Source organism: Pongo pygmaeus, chromosome 1, assembly GCF_028885625.2.
Source record: "Pongo pygmaeus isolate AG05252 chromosome 1, NHGRI_mPonPyg2-v2.0_pri, whole genome shotgun sequence".
In the NCBI taxonomy this organism is placed as follows: domain Eukaryota; kingdom Metazoa; phylum Chordata; class Mammalia; order Primates; family Hominidae; genus Pongo; species Pongo pygmaeus.
In genome coordinates, this window is record NC_072373.2 from 199,770,239 (window position 1) to 199,787,401 (window position 17,163).

The 17,163-nt window shown below is 39.8% G+C and overlaps 1 protein-coding gene across 50 annotated transcripts in view; it reads left to right on the top strand.

Moving 5' to 3' along the window:
* Positions 1 to 17,163, top strand: part of PUM1 (pumilio RNA binding family member 1) — a 133,693-nt gene that overhangs the window by 28,740 nt on the left and 87,790 nt on the right. For all 50 annotated transcript variants that reach the window (XM_063666735.1, XM_054465557.2, XM_063666823.1 and 47 more), the window contains one exon: positions 7,780 to 7,848. In XM_063666735.1, the coding sequence (XP_063522805.1) occupies positions 7,780 to 7,848 (69 nt within the window). The remainder of the gene's footprint in view (positions 1 to 7,779; positions 7,849 to 17,163) is intronic.

Genomic DNA, 17,163 nt, shown 5'->3' on the forward strand with positions numbered 1-17,163 from the left:
AAGTTTTTTGCCTTGTGTGGTTTTACCTACCCTTCGTGTACTCTGAGTGTGGCTCCAAAGACCTAAACGTGTCCTCATGTATAGCCAGGAACTTCATAGCATTCTTAAAACAGAACACTAAGCGGCTCCCCATTGGAGAGCTTGAGGCCTCAGAGTGCTCCGAATCCCTGCCTCCCCTGCCGTTCAATCCCACTTTTAGCCATGTTCCCTGACTGGGGAGCAGGATGTTTGCCTGAACATATTTTTTGTAGAGATGAGAGTCTTGCTTTGCTGCCCAGGCTGATCTTGAACTCCTGGTCTCCTGGCCTCGCCTCAAGTGATCCTCCTGCCTCGGCCTCGGAAGTACTGGCTATGTAGAGGTGTGAGCCACCCTGTCCGGTCTGCTCTTGCCTTTGATGACAATAGGAACAAGTGGTAAAAAGCATAAAGAGCTGAATTTGGGCCGGGCATGGTGGCTCACACCTGTAATCCCAGCACTTTGGGAGGCCGAGGCAGGCGGATCACGAGGTCGGAGTTCGAGACCAGCCTGGCCAACATGGTGAAACCCCGTCTCTACTAAAAATACAAAAAATTAGCCAGGTGCAGTGGCACGCACCCGTAGTCCCAGCTACTGGGGAGGCTGAGGTAGGAGAATTGCTTGAACTCGGGAGGCAGAGATTGCAGTGAGCCGAGATAGTGCCGCTGCACTTCAGCCTGGGCAACAGAGTGAGACTAAAAAAAAAACAAAAAACAAAAAACTTGAGTTTGAATTCTATTTCGGATCTTTATCAGTTACATGATTTTGGACAAGTAATTTCTGTAAACCTTGGTTTCCTCATATATAAAATGGAATGATGTCTGTTTTGCAGCGCAGTGCCTGGTGTTTAGTGTTATTGTTATTGACAGTTAATAAATGATATGAACATTCATTCATAATATCATGCAATAGGTTTTGCAGCCATTTATACCTAAAGAGGTTTTTGGGTTTTTTCCCCTCCAGTAATTAGGAAAGAATGATTTATCTATATTTTGTTTAAGGGCTGTAATAACTTCTTGCTATTCTTTCCTTTTTTTTTATTTGAGGTAGAGTTTCACTCTTGTTGGCCAGGCAGGAGTGCAATAGTGCTATCTCGGTTCACTGCTACCTCTGTCTCCCAGGTTCAAGCAATTCTCCTGCCTCAGCCTCCTGAGTAGCTGGGATTACAGGTGCACGCCACCATGGCCGGCTAATTTTGTATTTTTAGTAGAGACGGGGTTTCTCCATGTTGGTCAGGCTGCTCTCGACCTCCTGACCTCAGGTGATCCACCCGCCTCGGCCCCCGAAAGTGCTGAGATTATAGGTGTGAGCCATTGCGCCCCACCAACTTCTTGCTTTGCTTCCAAAATGGGAATAATAGTATCTGTGTTTTTGGGGTAGTTATGACTTTTTTTTTTTCTTTTGAGATAGACTTGTTTTGTCACCCAGGTTGGAGTGCAGTGGTGCAGTCTTGGCTCACTGTAACCTCTGCCTCTCGGGCTCAAGTGATTCTTGTGCCTCAGCCTCCCAAGTAGCTGGGATTACAGGCATGTGCCATCATGCCTGGCTGATTTTCGTATTTTTAATAGAGACAGGATTTTCTCATGTTGCCCAGGCTGGTCGCAGGCTCAAGGGACCCACTTACCTCAGCCTCCTGTGTAGTTATGACTATTAAAAGAGATGATAAAGTGTATAAAGTATTTATGGGATCAGGACCAGACACAAAGTAAGTCTTAGTAATAGTTGTTATTAATACAGATATATCGTGTGCAGAAGATGCTGTAGAACAGATTTACTAGGTTTTTTTCCCTTTGATGATTAAATTCAAATTAGATTAATTCTTATATTCTCTTTCCTTTTCTCATTGCTCAAGTTTCTCCTCTTTGCCTGCCATTTTCTCACTGGTATCTCCTTTCCATAATGGTTCCTGGCATCAACTATTCTGATTATATTGCTCTGATCTCTTTTAGTGAAATGGAACCATCATGATCTAGGTTTCTGTATGCAAAAAATCCTTGAGAACAAAAGTAGGTGTGGAGATGAATAGCCTGTCTTTATGAGGAAATAATCTAGCAAAGGCAGTTTTATTATTAAAGTATGGAAATCTACTCTAGTTAACAAAAATTCAGGGGATTTAATGAAAGAACACTAAGGACTCTCTGAACCTCAGAGCAAGAAATATATACTTGGGCTTCCTGAATACTTGGAGGCTTTCTGTTTTTTTAAGGGCACTGTAGTCCCTTGTCTCTGCTTCTTTCAGCACATTTCTTTCTCTATGTTGACTGCTACCTTTTGCTTATACGTCAGTTAGCCACCACACCCGGGTAATTTTTGTATTTTTGGTAGAGACGGGGTTTCACCATGTTGACCATGCTGGTCTTGAACTGCTGACCTCGGGTGATCTGTCCACCTCAGCCTCCCAAAGTTCTGTGATTGCAGGTGTGAGCCTGTACATTTGTTTTAATATGGAAATTTTCAGTGTGATTTAATGGACTCCCTAACTCAGTGATACTCTGTTGTAACTGAGTTTGATTTCTCTAATCAGGCAACGGACAACTAGTCAAATCGGCTCCAGTAAAGGGACATTCATTGTAAAGACACACAGCAGTTCAGGACAAGAATGCCAGCAAAGCAAGTACAAGAACTGAACCAGAATGCTAGCAAAACCTGTGTCGTTTTTAGTGATTTTATTCCAGAGTGCATGGTTTAACATAATGTTTGCTTTATTCTGCTTAAGATTGAATGTTCAATAATACCTGCTTGAAAAATGGATAAATTGTAATTATTCAAATAATTGAATTTCTATTTGGATCATTAACTTCTTACAATTCAGAATTCCTTTGTGCCCAAGTCTGTTTGAATTTATTTTCCATGGCTGGGTGCGGTGGCTAATACCTGTAATCGCAGCACTTTAGAAGGCGTGGGAGGATTGCTTGAGGTCAGGAATTCAAAACCAGCCTAGACAACATAGTGAAACCTTGTCTCTACAAAAAAATTAAAAAAAATTAGCTGGGTGTGGTGATGTGTGTCTCTAGTCCTGGCTACTCGAGAGGCTGAGGTGGGAGTTTGAGGCCGTAGTGAGCTGTGATTGCGCCACTGCATTCCAGCCTAGGTACCAGAGCCAGACCCTGTCTCAAAAAAATAAAATGGGCTGGGTGTGGTGGCTAACACCTGTAAGCCCAGCACTTTAGGAGGCCATGCTGGATGGATCACTTGGGCTTAGGGCTTCGAGACCTGCCTGGGCAACATGGTGAAACCTCGTCTTCTTCAAAAATGAAAATTAGCTGGACGTGGTGGCACATACCTATAGTCGCAGCTGCTCAGGAGGCTGAGCTGGGAGGATCACTTGAGCCTGGAAGGTGGAGGTTGCGGTGAGGTGAGATCGCACCACTGTACTCCAGCCTGGGCAACAGAGCCAGACTCCATCTCAAACAAACAAACAAACAAAAAATCAGTAAGGTCGTCTTCTAAACTTCCTTTATTTCTTGGCTCGATAACCAATATGGTCTCCTAATTCTCTTCCTAGCCCTGTATTTAGATTTCCACCTTTTATTTCTGCCAGCCTACACTGTGGTCAAGGAAAATAACGTTTTTTTTTTCTTTTTTTGTATTTTTTTTAGAGACAGGGTTCAAGCGATTCTCTTGCCTCAGCCTCCCGAGTGGCTGAGACTACAGGCATGCGCCATCACGCCCAGCTAATTTTTGTATTTTTAGTAGAGACGGAGTTTCACCATGTTGGCCGGGCTGGTCTTGAACTCCTGACCTCAGGTGATCTGCCCGCCTTAGCCTCCCAAAGTGCTGAGAGGTGTGAGTCACCACGCCTGGCCCACTTTATTTTATTTTTGAAACAGGGTCTCCCTCTGTGGCCCAGGCTGGAGTGTAGTGGCGTTATCTTGGCTCATTGCAGCCTCCATCTCCGAGGCTCAAGCAGTCCTCCTGCTTTAGCCTCACAAGTAGCTGGGACTACAGGCACATGCCAAAAGATTTGTAAAGTGATGCTTTTAATTTTTCATTTTCCAAAATGTGGTAATGTAGTTCCAGGTTTATCTATTTGATTAAAAACCTTTTTTTTTTTTTTTTAAAAGATCACGCCACTGCACTCCAGCCTGGGCAACAGAGCAGGAGTCTCAAAAAAACAAAACAAAACATTAACCTGCCACTCAAATAGATTGCTAGAGAAAAGGGAAGTGTAGAAGGAACTTGAAAGGCTTATTCTACCTTGATGGGAGCATTTACTCTGATTATAATTGACAGCCAGCTTTTCTCCTTTATCATGGAAAATAACTTCTCACTTCTAAAATATTTCTTACAAATATTTCTTACAGTGCCTTCATTTTTTGATTTCTCTTGATTCTTGAGCATCTTTTTCTGAGTATTAGTTTTGTTTCCTAGGAAGAATTTTGTCTGGAGAGTCTGCCCTGTGCCAGTGACTGTACAAAATACAGCTCCCAGTATGGATAAATAAGTTCCCATATAGTTAAAAACTTTTGTGAGAGAATGACTTGGTTTATCTCATGTAGTCAACGTGGGTGAATGGTTTAAAATGGAGTTTCTGCACTAGCAAAACTCTTAGAAATTGAGCCTCCTTTCTCAACAATGGACTGTAAGAGGTAGGGCAGGAGGGTGGTATACAGGGATAGGGAAAGAGTGTGGTTCTTGTATAAATGAGGCAGCGGGAGATACCCTGAAAGAGGGAGGTGGGGAGGGTGAGTAGAGAGAAAAAGAGAGGGAGAGAAGACACCAGAGAGAGAGGGCCAGGGGAGGCAGGGAGAGAGAGTGCACATATCCAAGAGAGTGTAAATAAATGGTGAAAGAGAATGGTGGCAGGAAGATAGTGTAGAAAGGAATGGAAAATGCTACAAGGACAGGATGAGCAAGTTTTGAAGGTAGGGGAAGAGATAGTGAAAAGCAAAGGCAAGACCAAGAGAGCGCATTCATCGAAGCCCACAGCAGAAACTGACAGCAGTTTTATCTAGTAAAATAATAGAATATTGGAGGTGGAAACTTCCTTTGACTGCCAGGGGGCAGCTTGGTGGTACAGAAAGGGCCTTGAACTTTAAATTGGAAGACTTGGATTAAGATCCTGGCAGTGCCATTTAAGTGCTCTGAGCCTTAGATTCCTCCTGTGCTCTTCCCTACCTAACAATGGTTGGAGAAGGCATTTCTCGGAGGATCAGTTTCCTAATCTCTAAAATGGGAATAATCACTGTGAGATTGTTGTGATGGCTACATAAATATACACAGCGCATGCTTTTTTTCTTACTCCTCCTACTTAGTTTCTTTGGGACATATAAATAGAATTTTTAATATTTCTGGTTGAAACTGTATTTGTAGATTTTTGGATTTCCAAGAAATGTCTAGCTCTATTTAAATGTATAATTAGATTCCACAGAAAGAGCTAGATACAGAGCTTTGTGCATTTGATTTACATGCTTTGTCAATGTTAATGCTGGCCTAAAGGTTTATCATTTCATATAACATTTGTAGGGTTCTCAGCTAACATCCTGTCTTCATCCTCCCTACCCTCCTTTATTTTTATTATATACAGTTTAGGAGTCTATTTATTGTGCTCATCTAAATAATGTAAACACCATGTAAAATGATCATAGCTCCTGTTTCAGGGCCTTTTTAAAACACCACAATATTATAAGCCTTGTCTGTCTCTTTGTGCTCATGTAACTAACTGAATTTTACTCTTACTTTGAGTTTTATAAATTTCAATTTCTAGTGAGCATTCCCAGTCTTTTGTATCTTAGTGATACAGTGTGTCTCATTTGTAGCATATTATTGGCTGTGGGTTTTTAAAATAGGTGATTGAAAACAATAATGCAACTGTATCTTTATGCAGTGTTAGTTCTGACAGTTAAGATTCTTAGGTGATATAATGTATAGGCAGCTAGGCAGCATGTTAATTAAATCCTTTTTTTTTTTTTTTTTTTTCCGGAGACTGTCTCACTCTGTCACCCAGGCTAGAGTATAGTGGTGTGATTTCCGCTCACTGCAGCCTCGATTGCCCGGGTGCAGGCTATCTTCCCACCTCAGCCTCCGGAGTAGCTGGGACCATAGGCGTGCATCACCGTGCCCAGCTATTTTATTTTTATTTTTATTTTTTAAATTTTTGTTTGTAGAGACGGGTTACGCTACTACATTGCCCAGGCTGGTCTTGAACTCCTGGGCTTTAGTGATCTTGCCTCAAATAAAATTCTTAAACTGATTCTCTTAATTGTATTCTGGCTCATGTTCTCCATACTCTTTTCTCTCATTGCTTGGCCCTAACTTGACCCTCAATACGTTTATCCAGTGGTAGAAATTGTAAACAGACATTGGAAGGTAGTGGAGATCAGAGGAAGGAGTTTGAGAGACTCCTGCTTCAGGTAGTCAACACTGTTTTTCATGTAGGCAGAAGAGCAAAGCCTACGTCTTTTTTTTTTTTTTTTTGAGACAGAATCTTGCTCTGTCACCCAGGCTGGAGTGCAATGGCGCGATCTTGGCTCACCGCAACCTCTGCCTCCCGGGTTCAAGTGATTTTCCCACCTCAACCTCCTGGGATTACAGACGCCTGCCACCATGCCTGGCTAATTTTTGTATTTTTAGTAGATAACAGGGTTTCACCATGTTGGCCAGGCTGATCTCGAACTCCTGATCTCAAGTGATCCTCCTGCCTCGGCCTCCCAAAGTGCTGGGATTACAGGCTTGAGCCACTGCGCCCGGCCCTTTTTTTTTTTTTTTTTTTTGAAAAAGGATCTCGCTCTATTACCTAGATTGGAGTCCAGTGGTGCGATCATGGCTCACTGCAGCCTCTAGCTCCTGGGCTTACGTGATCCTCCTACCTCAGCCTCCTGAGTATCTGGGTGTGTGCCACCACAGCCCAACTAATTTTTATATTTTTTTGTAGAGAGGGGAATTTTGCCATGTTCCCCAGGCTGGGAGCCTACGTCTTTAATAAACAAAGGAATGTACTCTTGAATCCTTTGCCCGGGGTAGGTGGTGACTCTAGCCTCAGGCAGCAGAGACATGCTTGCTGCTCATAACAAAGAAGACCAGTAAACTAGCTGAATTATAACTGTTTTGAATAATCTATTTCACACATCATCCTTGATGTTATTACCTTGTAGGAATGGCTTTGGAGATAGGTAAATTGAAACCTAAAGAGATTGTTATGCTGTAGGTAGGATTACATTTAACAATGAGTAAGGTTTGGAGGGATTCTTGTGACATGTTATTTTCTCGCCCTAGTTAGGTTTGGGGAGCCCCCAGGGATCTCCCAATATGGAGAGATATAGGGATACTTCATTATAGGATTTGCATCCCCCTTTCCTGAGGTTTACCAAAGAGAAATAGTGGATTGGATCAAATGCACTCCCTAATTTAACTTAACTGTTCACAACTGGGGAGGAGCCATGATCTTTTGACTCATTAGGTCACATAGTCATCTTGAAGACATCATTGCTCTTCAGAATGTTGGTCTTTACTTATTAAATTAAAAAGTATGAAAAATAGCTAACATAATTCTCATGGTGGAATTTGCTTTTTCATATATTTGGATTTTGTGTTTTTCATGTTTTGAAAATATAAGGGAATGGGAGGGGAGAAAGTAGGGGTCATTGCTGAACCCTGATGGTTAAAGGTAAGTGAATGTTTAATCTCTTAGTCACTTGATCATTGCTATTGTCTTTGCCAATGTCTGAAAGTAAACATAGAAGAAATTTTCAATTGTGTGTAATGTGTATGTAAAATTCAAGATGCTGACTTGAAGATTTTTCCTTCTCTATTCTAAACAATAGGTGCGTTCCATGGATGAACTGAATCATGATTTTCAAGCACTCGCTCTGGAGGGAAGAGCGATGGGAGAGGTAAGTGAACTGGTGTGTCAGAAAAGTGGGTCTGTTTTTAAGGGAAGGTTGGAGTTGTCTTTCATCAAACGTGTCCAAATCTAGTCTCCAGAAATATGTGCTTGCTTTTCCTTGTTGCCATTCTCACGATAGGAATGGGATGCTGGAGAATTTTGCCAAAACTATGTCTTTAAAAGAAGAATGTTAACCATAACCTAATGTCTTAAAAGCAAAACAAAGTAGCCAAAATGTGAGCACAAATTATTGAATATTAATGTCAGCTATAAATTGAGACATTAAAAGTTTAAGAAGTATTTTAATTTTATATGCATTAAATTAAAGGCCAACCTTTACCTCATTTTCCAGTGGCTAGGTTTTCCCCCGACCCACCCACCCCCCACCCCCTACCCCCTGCCAATGGCAAAGGGAGTCTTAGATTGGCCGCTAATCAGAAAATGTCAGTAACCTATTTTTAGAGTAGTGCCTTTTTTGGGGAAGTTGTTTAGAGCTCCATTGTGAAAGGGAAGTTGTTAGGTTTCTGGTGGAGGAATTACAGAAGGTAGAGACCTGAGCCAGTCATCCATTACAGGAAATTCAGAAATAAGAATTTTGCTTTGATTGTAATGTTTAAAATTTGCAGAAACAAAATTTACTCTTATCCATTACATCAATAGAGAGGGTTGCCATAAGTCTTAAAAAGGAAGGGGAGTATAGATATCTAACATGTAGCCTAACTGCTGGCTATTGTAGCTGTGACAATAAGCATGTATTGATGACAGAATATACAGTTTGAATTAACTAATTAAAATACCACAGGCCCACAAGTGACATTTGTTGTGGCTCTCTTGTTCTGGAAAGTAACGTTAGGTTTTCTCTTCCATTTCATTTTTTGTGTATCTAATATTTGATAGCTCCTACATCGATTTTAATGTTTCACAAGAGGGAGAATTACTTTATTCTAGGGTCCTTATTTATACCATTTGTTAGATACATTTGTTCTTTGATTTAGCAAATATTTGATCCCCAGGCACTGTGCTAGGTTCTGAGGTCAAAATTAGGATAATTACTCTTCTGAGTTTGAAGCAAATATGCCTTGATTGCCTTTGTGGTTAGGCAGTGAACAGTTAAAAATTGTTGATGTTTAAACTGAGATTCTTGCTTTCTTTGTTACAAGATTTTGTTTCCAGCTTTCTGAATCATCTTGTGGCCACAGAGTCCAGTGTCCTATCATCTTGAGTTCATGCATTTTTGGTCTGTTTTCCTCCTAGAGCTTTAGGAGATGACTGGGAGATGTCCTTGTGTTTCCTGTGCCTGCCTAATGTCACTGACACAATGCAAATCAATAAACCCTGTATGGTTTAGAAAGTCTAAAAGACTTTGTCACTAAGTTTTTGGAGCAGATTTGAGCAGAAAGTTAACATATTTGTTGGATATTAAGTATAGAAAGAGAAACTATATTTATTGTCTTTCTTACTCCTATAATTCTAAGCTGGTGTATTCCACCAAAAATCCAATTCCAGGTTGTTTTTCTTTCTTTTTTGAATTTTTTATGAAAATAGAGAGAGTCTTACTGTGTTGTCCAGACTAATCTTGGGCTCAAGTGATCCTTCTGCCTTGGCCTCCCAAAGTGTTGAGATTACAGGTATGAGCCACTGTGTCCAGCCTGTTTTTATTTTTTAAAAATTAATGATACAAGATAAGAATAATGCCCTATTATTGTTTTGTGAACAACAGTTTATAATCACTGAATGCTTAATTTTAATTGAATAGCAGACAATTTCAGTAGAGGGTAAAGTTTATTTAAATGACAAGTTGACAGTGTTAAATTCTTTTTTTATCATTTTTTTCTTCTTCCAGAAACGCCTTTTTTTTTTTTTTGGTATATGCATATAATTCCTTGGGCATGGATATAGGCATATGTTAATAACAAAAAAGTATATTCCATCAGTAATGCTGTGTCATTCTTCTTCCTTTCCCCACTATTCACAAGTAACAGTAACAACTACCATTTATCAACTATAGGTAGATGCTAAGGGGTTTTTATGCATTATCTGATTAGTAACTCTATGAGGACAGTTCTATTATCCGGATAAGGAAAAAGGCCAAGAGAGACGAAATAATTTGCCCAAGGTAACACATCTAGTAAGTGATAGGATTCTTCCCTGGCTTCCTCCCACTGAAAGGCATGTGCCCTTAATTAGGGTAAATGAAGTTAATATTTGTAAAATAATTGAGAGGTAAAACATTTCCTAAGTGTGGAGTGAGGTTTCTGTATTCAAGGAGTTCTTTCTTTAGCTAGTTAAGGAAAGAATGAATATACATATAAACAGTAAATTTTTTTCTACGTATGGTTGGAGTTCAGAGAAGGCAGGATCATTATTGACAGGACTAGTTAGACTTTAATGGAGGAGGAGAGATATTCCTTAAAAAGCATCTTCTGGTTTAGTTAGGCCTTGGATAGGTACAGATTAAGAGAATTTTTTTTGCAGCAACGGGAGAACAGCACAAAAGAAAAAATGAAAATAAGCTTTTTTTCTTTTCTTTTTTTTTTAAGAGACTGAGTCTCACTCTGTCACCCAGGCTAGAGTGCAGTGGCACAATCTCGGCTCACTGTAACCTCCGCCTCCCGGGTTCAAGCAATTCTCCTGCCTTAGCCTCCCGAGTAGCTTGGACTACAGGTGCATGCTGCCATGCCCGGCTAATTTTTTTTTGTATTTTAGTAGAAACAGGGTTTCACTGTGTTGCCCAGGCTGATCTCGAACTCCTGAGCTCAGGCAATCCGCCCACCTCGGCCTCCCAAAGTGCTAGGATTACAGGCGTGAGCCACCGTGCCCGGTGGAAAATAAGCTTTTATAATAAAAAAGAACAGCTTCTAATTAACTTCATTAAATTTTCTTCCTTTTTAGCAATAAGACATCTCTGAGAGGGAGTGTGTATAAATACAGTATTTACTGGCCGGGTGTGGTGGCTCACGCCTGGAATGCCAGCACTTTGGGAGGCCGAGGTGGGCAGATCCCCTGAGGGTCAGGAGTTTGAGACCAGACTGGTCAACATAGTGAAATCCCATCTCTACTAAAAATACAAAAATTAGCTGGGCGTGATGGTGTGCGCCTGTAGTCCCAGCTACTTGGGAGACTGAGGCAGGAGAATCACTTGAACCCAGGAGGTGGAGGTTGCACTGAGCCCAGATAGTGCCACTGTACTCCAGCCTGGGTAACAGAGTGAGTGAGACTCCGTCTCAAAAAAAAAAAAAAAAAAAAGGCAAAAAACAAACCAGTATTTACCCATATAAACACTAGAAGTAAATTGCATGACTTTTAAGCCAGGCACCATATCTTCATTTCAGTTATTTGGTTTCTTTGTGGATGTGTGGGCACCTATGCGCATATGTATCTGTGTGAGTCATTAGGGTAAATGCTAGTTATGTAAAGAATGTGTGGAGTCTTTAGAATTCAAATAGAATTGGTTCCATTCAAAGTAATTGATTTCTAGTAGTTAAAAATTAGTGCTGGTTGACTCTTGTTACATTTTTTTCTTCAAAGCCACTGTTGGCCTGTTGGTGTCACTTTGAAAGGTTTAGAGTATTTCTTAGAAGAAATCTTGCTAAGAAGTGACTACTTAAAAATATCACTCTCCAAGCTGCTCTTAGCTGAAGGACTCATAGTACAAGTGCTTTATGTGCCTCCTATTCTACAAAGCTAATATAAAAAAGATAGGAAAAGATGTTAGGATCAGGGCCACAAATTATTTAAAAATTTTGTCTACTTTCCTTATTAGCCCCTTTCATTTGGCTTAAAGCCCTGAAAAGTTTAAAGGCACATACTTTAGCAGCTTTTATTTACATATGAAGAGATCAGTCCGCTAATCGCTAATCGAGGATTCTAGAAAAGGATGTTTGTAGTAGAGAGGAAGGCTCACTGATCTTGGGCTTCTGGGCTCTATTTCTAAATTGGTTTGGTTTATGATCTTGCATAACCTGTTTGCTCCACCTGTAAGCTGGCAGCATTGTTACTGTTCATGACCTAGAAAAGGATGGATTTTTAAAAAAGAGAGAAGTTGTAGTTGGAAAGTACTTTGAGAGTTTGACAGAAAGGTACTTTGTTTGCATAATTGGTTTTTTAACTTTTAAAAATCAAGGACCTTTTTTTCCCTCAAGATTCTTTAATGTTTTATGTGTAGTGAACTTGACAACTTCCAGGGAAGTTAAAATAGTAGTGAATACTAGCTTATTTCTACAACAAATGGATTGTATTTAGATATGTGACTCTTCATCTTTGTCTTAGAAAGCTGTAGCATAGAAAAGCATACCCTTGACTATAACAAGTTTGTAAACCTGACAAAGGAAATCTAGAAAGTGCTCCTATATACAGAGTGATAACAAATCCTACCTTGTTCACAGGAATTAGGATAACCTGAGATATATTTAAATTGTAGCTTTATATTCTCATTAGACATTATATAGTACTTGATCCATAGGTGTGGGATAGCAGAATGGCTTATAGAGGGAGGAATTAGATAGTGATTTGGGTGAGCTGTTAATCCAAAGAAAGGCAAAATTTGGTGGGGGTAGAGGTAGCATTGGATTGGGCCAGAACTCTGACACCACAACTTCTTAGAGCCTAGGTTCAAACATTCATCTTCTTTGCACTTACTTTTTTCTACCCGTAAGACAAAGATGTTGGACTAGATAGTTTCCTAGGACCTTTTCAGGTCTAAGATTTTGGGAGCTTGCCCTTCTTTCTCTCTTTAAAAAGATAGAAAAGAGGAATTGTTCTGGCCTTTTTAGGATATAGTAGAGAGTGTCTAAAAGATATCCTTTTAGATTGACTTTCCCCCTGTGATTTAGAGATTTTGTAACTTTTCATTGGGTTTTGTTTTTTTTTTTTGAGACAGAGTCTCGCTCTGTCACCAGGCTGGAGTGCAGTGGCGCGATCTTGGCTCACTGCAAATTCCGCCTCCCGGGTTCAAGCGATTCTCCTGCCTCAGCCTCCCAAGTGGCTGGGAGTACAGATGTGCACCACCACACGCCCAGCTAATTTTTGTATTTTTAGTAGACGGGGTTTCACTATGTTGGCCAGGATGGTCTCTATCTTTTGACTTTGTGATCCGTCCACCTTGGCTTCCCAAAGTGCTGGAATTACAGGCGTGAGCCACCGCGCCTGGCCTCATTGGGTTCTTTGAAGTGACTTACTGTCTGCAGCTGCCCAAGACATTGAAGTTCATCAGAACTCGTGGGATTGGTAATACTGGAGTCAGGGCAAGTATTAGCCTGACTCCAGTATGGAGACTAAATCTGTTAAATTTTTTTTCCACATCTTTCTATTATGGCAAACAGTGTCTTAATAAAACTGGAGGCTTTTAAATAGCTAAAAGGACTTCTAGAATCCACAGCTCTGGGAGGGTTACCTTAACACTGGCAGTTCTTTGCACTTAGGGTGCCATAAAAGCAGCGCAGTTGACTCCAAAATGGATTGAGTTTTGGAAAGATGTCTGCCAGCAAAATCATATAGACTTTCTTGCTGAAGAGATGAAAAATTAATAATGCCTTGAGGTATATTAATATAAAAATATGTGACCAAGCAGTGTAATTAATTCTCTTTTTTCCTCAAAATGTATCTTTTTTTTTTTTTTTTTTTGAGATGGAGTTTCACTCTGTCGCCCACGCTGGAGTGCAGTGGTGCGATCTCAGCTCACTGCAACCTCAACCTCCTGGGTTCAAGCAATTCTCCTGCCTCAGCCTCCCAAGTAGCTGGGACTACAGGCGTGTGCCACCATTCCCAGCTAATTGTTGTTGTTGTTGTTTTTTTTCATAGAGACAGGGTTTCACTATGTTGGCCAGGCTGGTCTCGAACTTGTGACTTCAGTGATCCACCTGCCTCTGCCTCCCAAAGTGCTGGGATTACAGGCGTGACCCACTGCGCCCAGCCAAAATGTAGCTTTCGCGTACAATAGGAATAGTAAAAACACCCTAGTTCCCTTAACTTTATGTTTTTTGGGTATTTTTTTGACATCTTGCTCTTAAAAGGAAATGTTTATTTTAGAAAAAAACAGCTAGCCACGCCAAGTGGCCTGGAGGAACAAGATCTTGGTAGATGGCTTATTTTAGGTTGATGACTGTTAGAGGTAAAGTGACCTTTTTATCAGTATTGTTTGAGGAGGTTCCTGGGACCCAAAATAATAATTTTGGGATTGGGATTGGACACTTTGAGGAATGAGATAGGAGAAGGTGTTTTCTAACCCAGGAAATGTGGTCATAACTGATTTGGAACATAGTTCCCAGGTCTGTCCTGACTTTGAGACCAATGTGCAAACCCCACCCATTCTTCTGTCTGTCTTCTAACCTGCACTGGGAAGACCAGGAACATACTACTGTATGTAGATGTTAAGCTGTCTTGGAATGTTTGAATGCAGCAAATCATACTCCTGCCACATGCTGCTTACTTTGTCTTCATTAAATTTCTTCCCTTTCATCAACCTCCTTTGGCTAAAATGTTACTCTTTTATCCATACTAGCATGCTTTATTGGAGGGAAGACTAATAAACGGTAACACTTTTCAATATAATGATCTATATGATATCATTATCGATATGAATCTCCCAGTAGGTTTTTGAGAGGTATTATTTCCTTTTTTTTTTTTTTAGATGAGCAGAATGAGCCCTAAGATTAAATGACTCCAGCTAAATTCTTAAGTGTCAAGATGGGGATTATCTTCAAATTCTGTTTTTTTTTTCTAGGCTCGGAAGTAATAATAGCTACAAAATATTGAGTGTATACAATTTTCCCAGAACTATGCTAATCACCTCATGTATGTTACAATTTTTAGGGTGGTCCTGCAATATTATGATGCCCTTGTTTTTAGCTGGGGCGAACAAGGATTAGAGAGGTTGATGTAATCATTAAACCTCTGTTTGAACCCAGATCTCTTATAACTAAAATCCTGAGTTTTTCTGGTTGGTTTCTGCATATTCACAGTCTACTTATTCAAGATTTAGCTTCAGATATCAGCTCCCTCATTAAAGCTTTTTTGTTCCCTCCCATTAGAAGCTGTGAAGGGGAATTCAAGTAGCAAGTGATTTGTAGTATTCTTACAAAGATGATACAAATGATGATCTGGGGCTTATCAAAGCCCCAGATGATACCCAGATGGTCTGGGCTTTATCTTTTGCATACGGGACTCTCAAGTACTGTTTCAACAATCATGGCCCAGTTTGTTTTATACATAATGATTTGTGTATATACGGTGATGTTTTCTTTTTTCTCATACAAAAGTTTGTTGAGGGTGGGGCTTCAGCTAATAATGTGCTTTGTAAACAATACCTGCTAAATACATTGTATTGAAAGAATCATATATCAGTAAATATTTTTTCCTAAGCATGGTTTCCTCTTTATTTTTCCTTTTACATCAGAAATTGGTATCCTTGTCTATCCCCCAAGGGAGCTCACTTCAATTTAGTAAATATTGGTTTTATTTTCTGTTCACATGACTTTTCTGCTCTCAGGGATATTGGAGTGTACAGGGAGAGAATAAGGAACAGACAAAACTGAAAGCATATATTCAGGCTGTCTGCAAATATGTACATTTAAAAGCTATTCATTAGCTACTTTTGCAAAAATAAAGTATAGAAGACACAATAAATCAGCAGTGCTGTTACCCAAATTGAATCCGATATATAAAGGCATTTTTAAATAAAGAATCTTTTGTTTAATATAGTTGTTAACGTTGTTACAGATCGATGGTACTTTCTCTGGGCCATCTGTTGGAGCATGGAAATACATCCTCATTATATATACAGTAACCAGACATAATGATGTTTAGAAAAATAGAATTACTTTTGTTACATTGCTTTCTCAAGCTGGTATTAAACTATGTTGTGTGTAATTCCTTCTTGGTTACTGTAACCTTGCTTATAAGGAACCAGAACATCAAAGCAAATCCATTGTATTTTGATTAATTGGTGCATGATGTGGTTCTCATTGTGGTGAAGCATGTAGCAAAAGTTTATTTTCTGTGTTGTGTTCCCTATATACATAGCAGGCATATCTATGGAATATTTATTGCGTATAATGAAGGAAAAGGGGAACTCAGTATTGAGATCCTTGTCTTTTTCAGATCAAAAATTTAAAATTCCCTGAGGCTGACTGGGTGTGGGTTCATTAGAGTATTTGGTCCCATCTTGATGCAGAGTATTCTTTGTTATCTCAGTTGGGCTGTTTGCTTCCTGCTTTGGGGATGTGAGGGGGTCATGAAGCAATCTAGATGTTTTCATCATTGTATTTGTGAACTTTACAGTATCCTGAGGGGTCTGGAGCTTATCTTTTGTATACTGGGCTCACAAGTACTGTAATATGTAATTATTAAAGTGAAGACCTATTATAAAATGAATGTGGTTATGCTATAGATCAAACCATGTAGTCAAAATAAATTGTTATACCAAAAAGACACTTGCACTTGCATGTTTATTGCAGCACTATTCACAATAGCACAGACATGGAATCAACTTAGGTGCCCAGCAACAGTGAATTGGGTAAGGAACATGTGGTACACCTATACCCATAAAAAAAGAATGAAATTATGTCCTTTGCAGCAACATGGATGCAGCTGGAGTCCATTATCCTAAGTGAATTAATCACTGAAACAGAAATCCAAATACCACATGTTCTCACTTGTAAGTGGGAACTAAACATTGGGTACACATAGACATAAAGAAGGGAACAGTAGACCCTGAGGACTCCAAAAAGGGGAAGGGAAGGAGGGAGGCAAGGGTTGAAAAACTACTTATTGGGTAACTATGTTCACTATTTGGGTGACAGGTTCAGTTGAAGCCCAAATCTCAGCGTCACACAATATATTATAGCCATGTAACAAACCTGCGCATTTGCTCTCTGAATCTAAAAAAAAAAAACCTGTGTAGTTTATTCATATGTAAAAACACGTGACCTTATTTATAGGTAACCTGTAGATAACATAACATCCCTTATATGCTGTTCCTGTATCATGCAGAAAAGCCAGATTCACTATGGGAATTTCATCATTTTATCAACGTACTTTACTGTCAGTCTGTCAGGTTTTATGAAGATAGTAGAGAAGAGAAGTTTCTTGGCTCTGTTCCATTAACAAAATGTGAAGGTATAAAGAAACCTTTACTTTCAGATTCAGAAGGGCACGTGTATGGGAGCCTGTTCAGGTTAATTCATGACAAAATAACATGGAATGTAAGGTGCTAACAGTATTTCTGAATGTTCTTTAATGGACTTGCTTTATGAAAGTATGAATGATATCTTTTGATGTGCTTGGTTTCTAGGATGAAGTCGTTGACAGACAGGGTTGTGTTCTT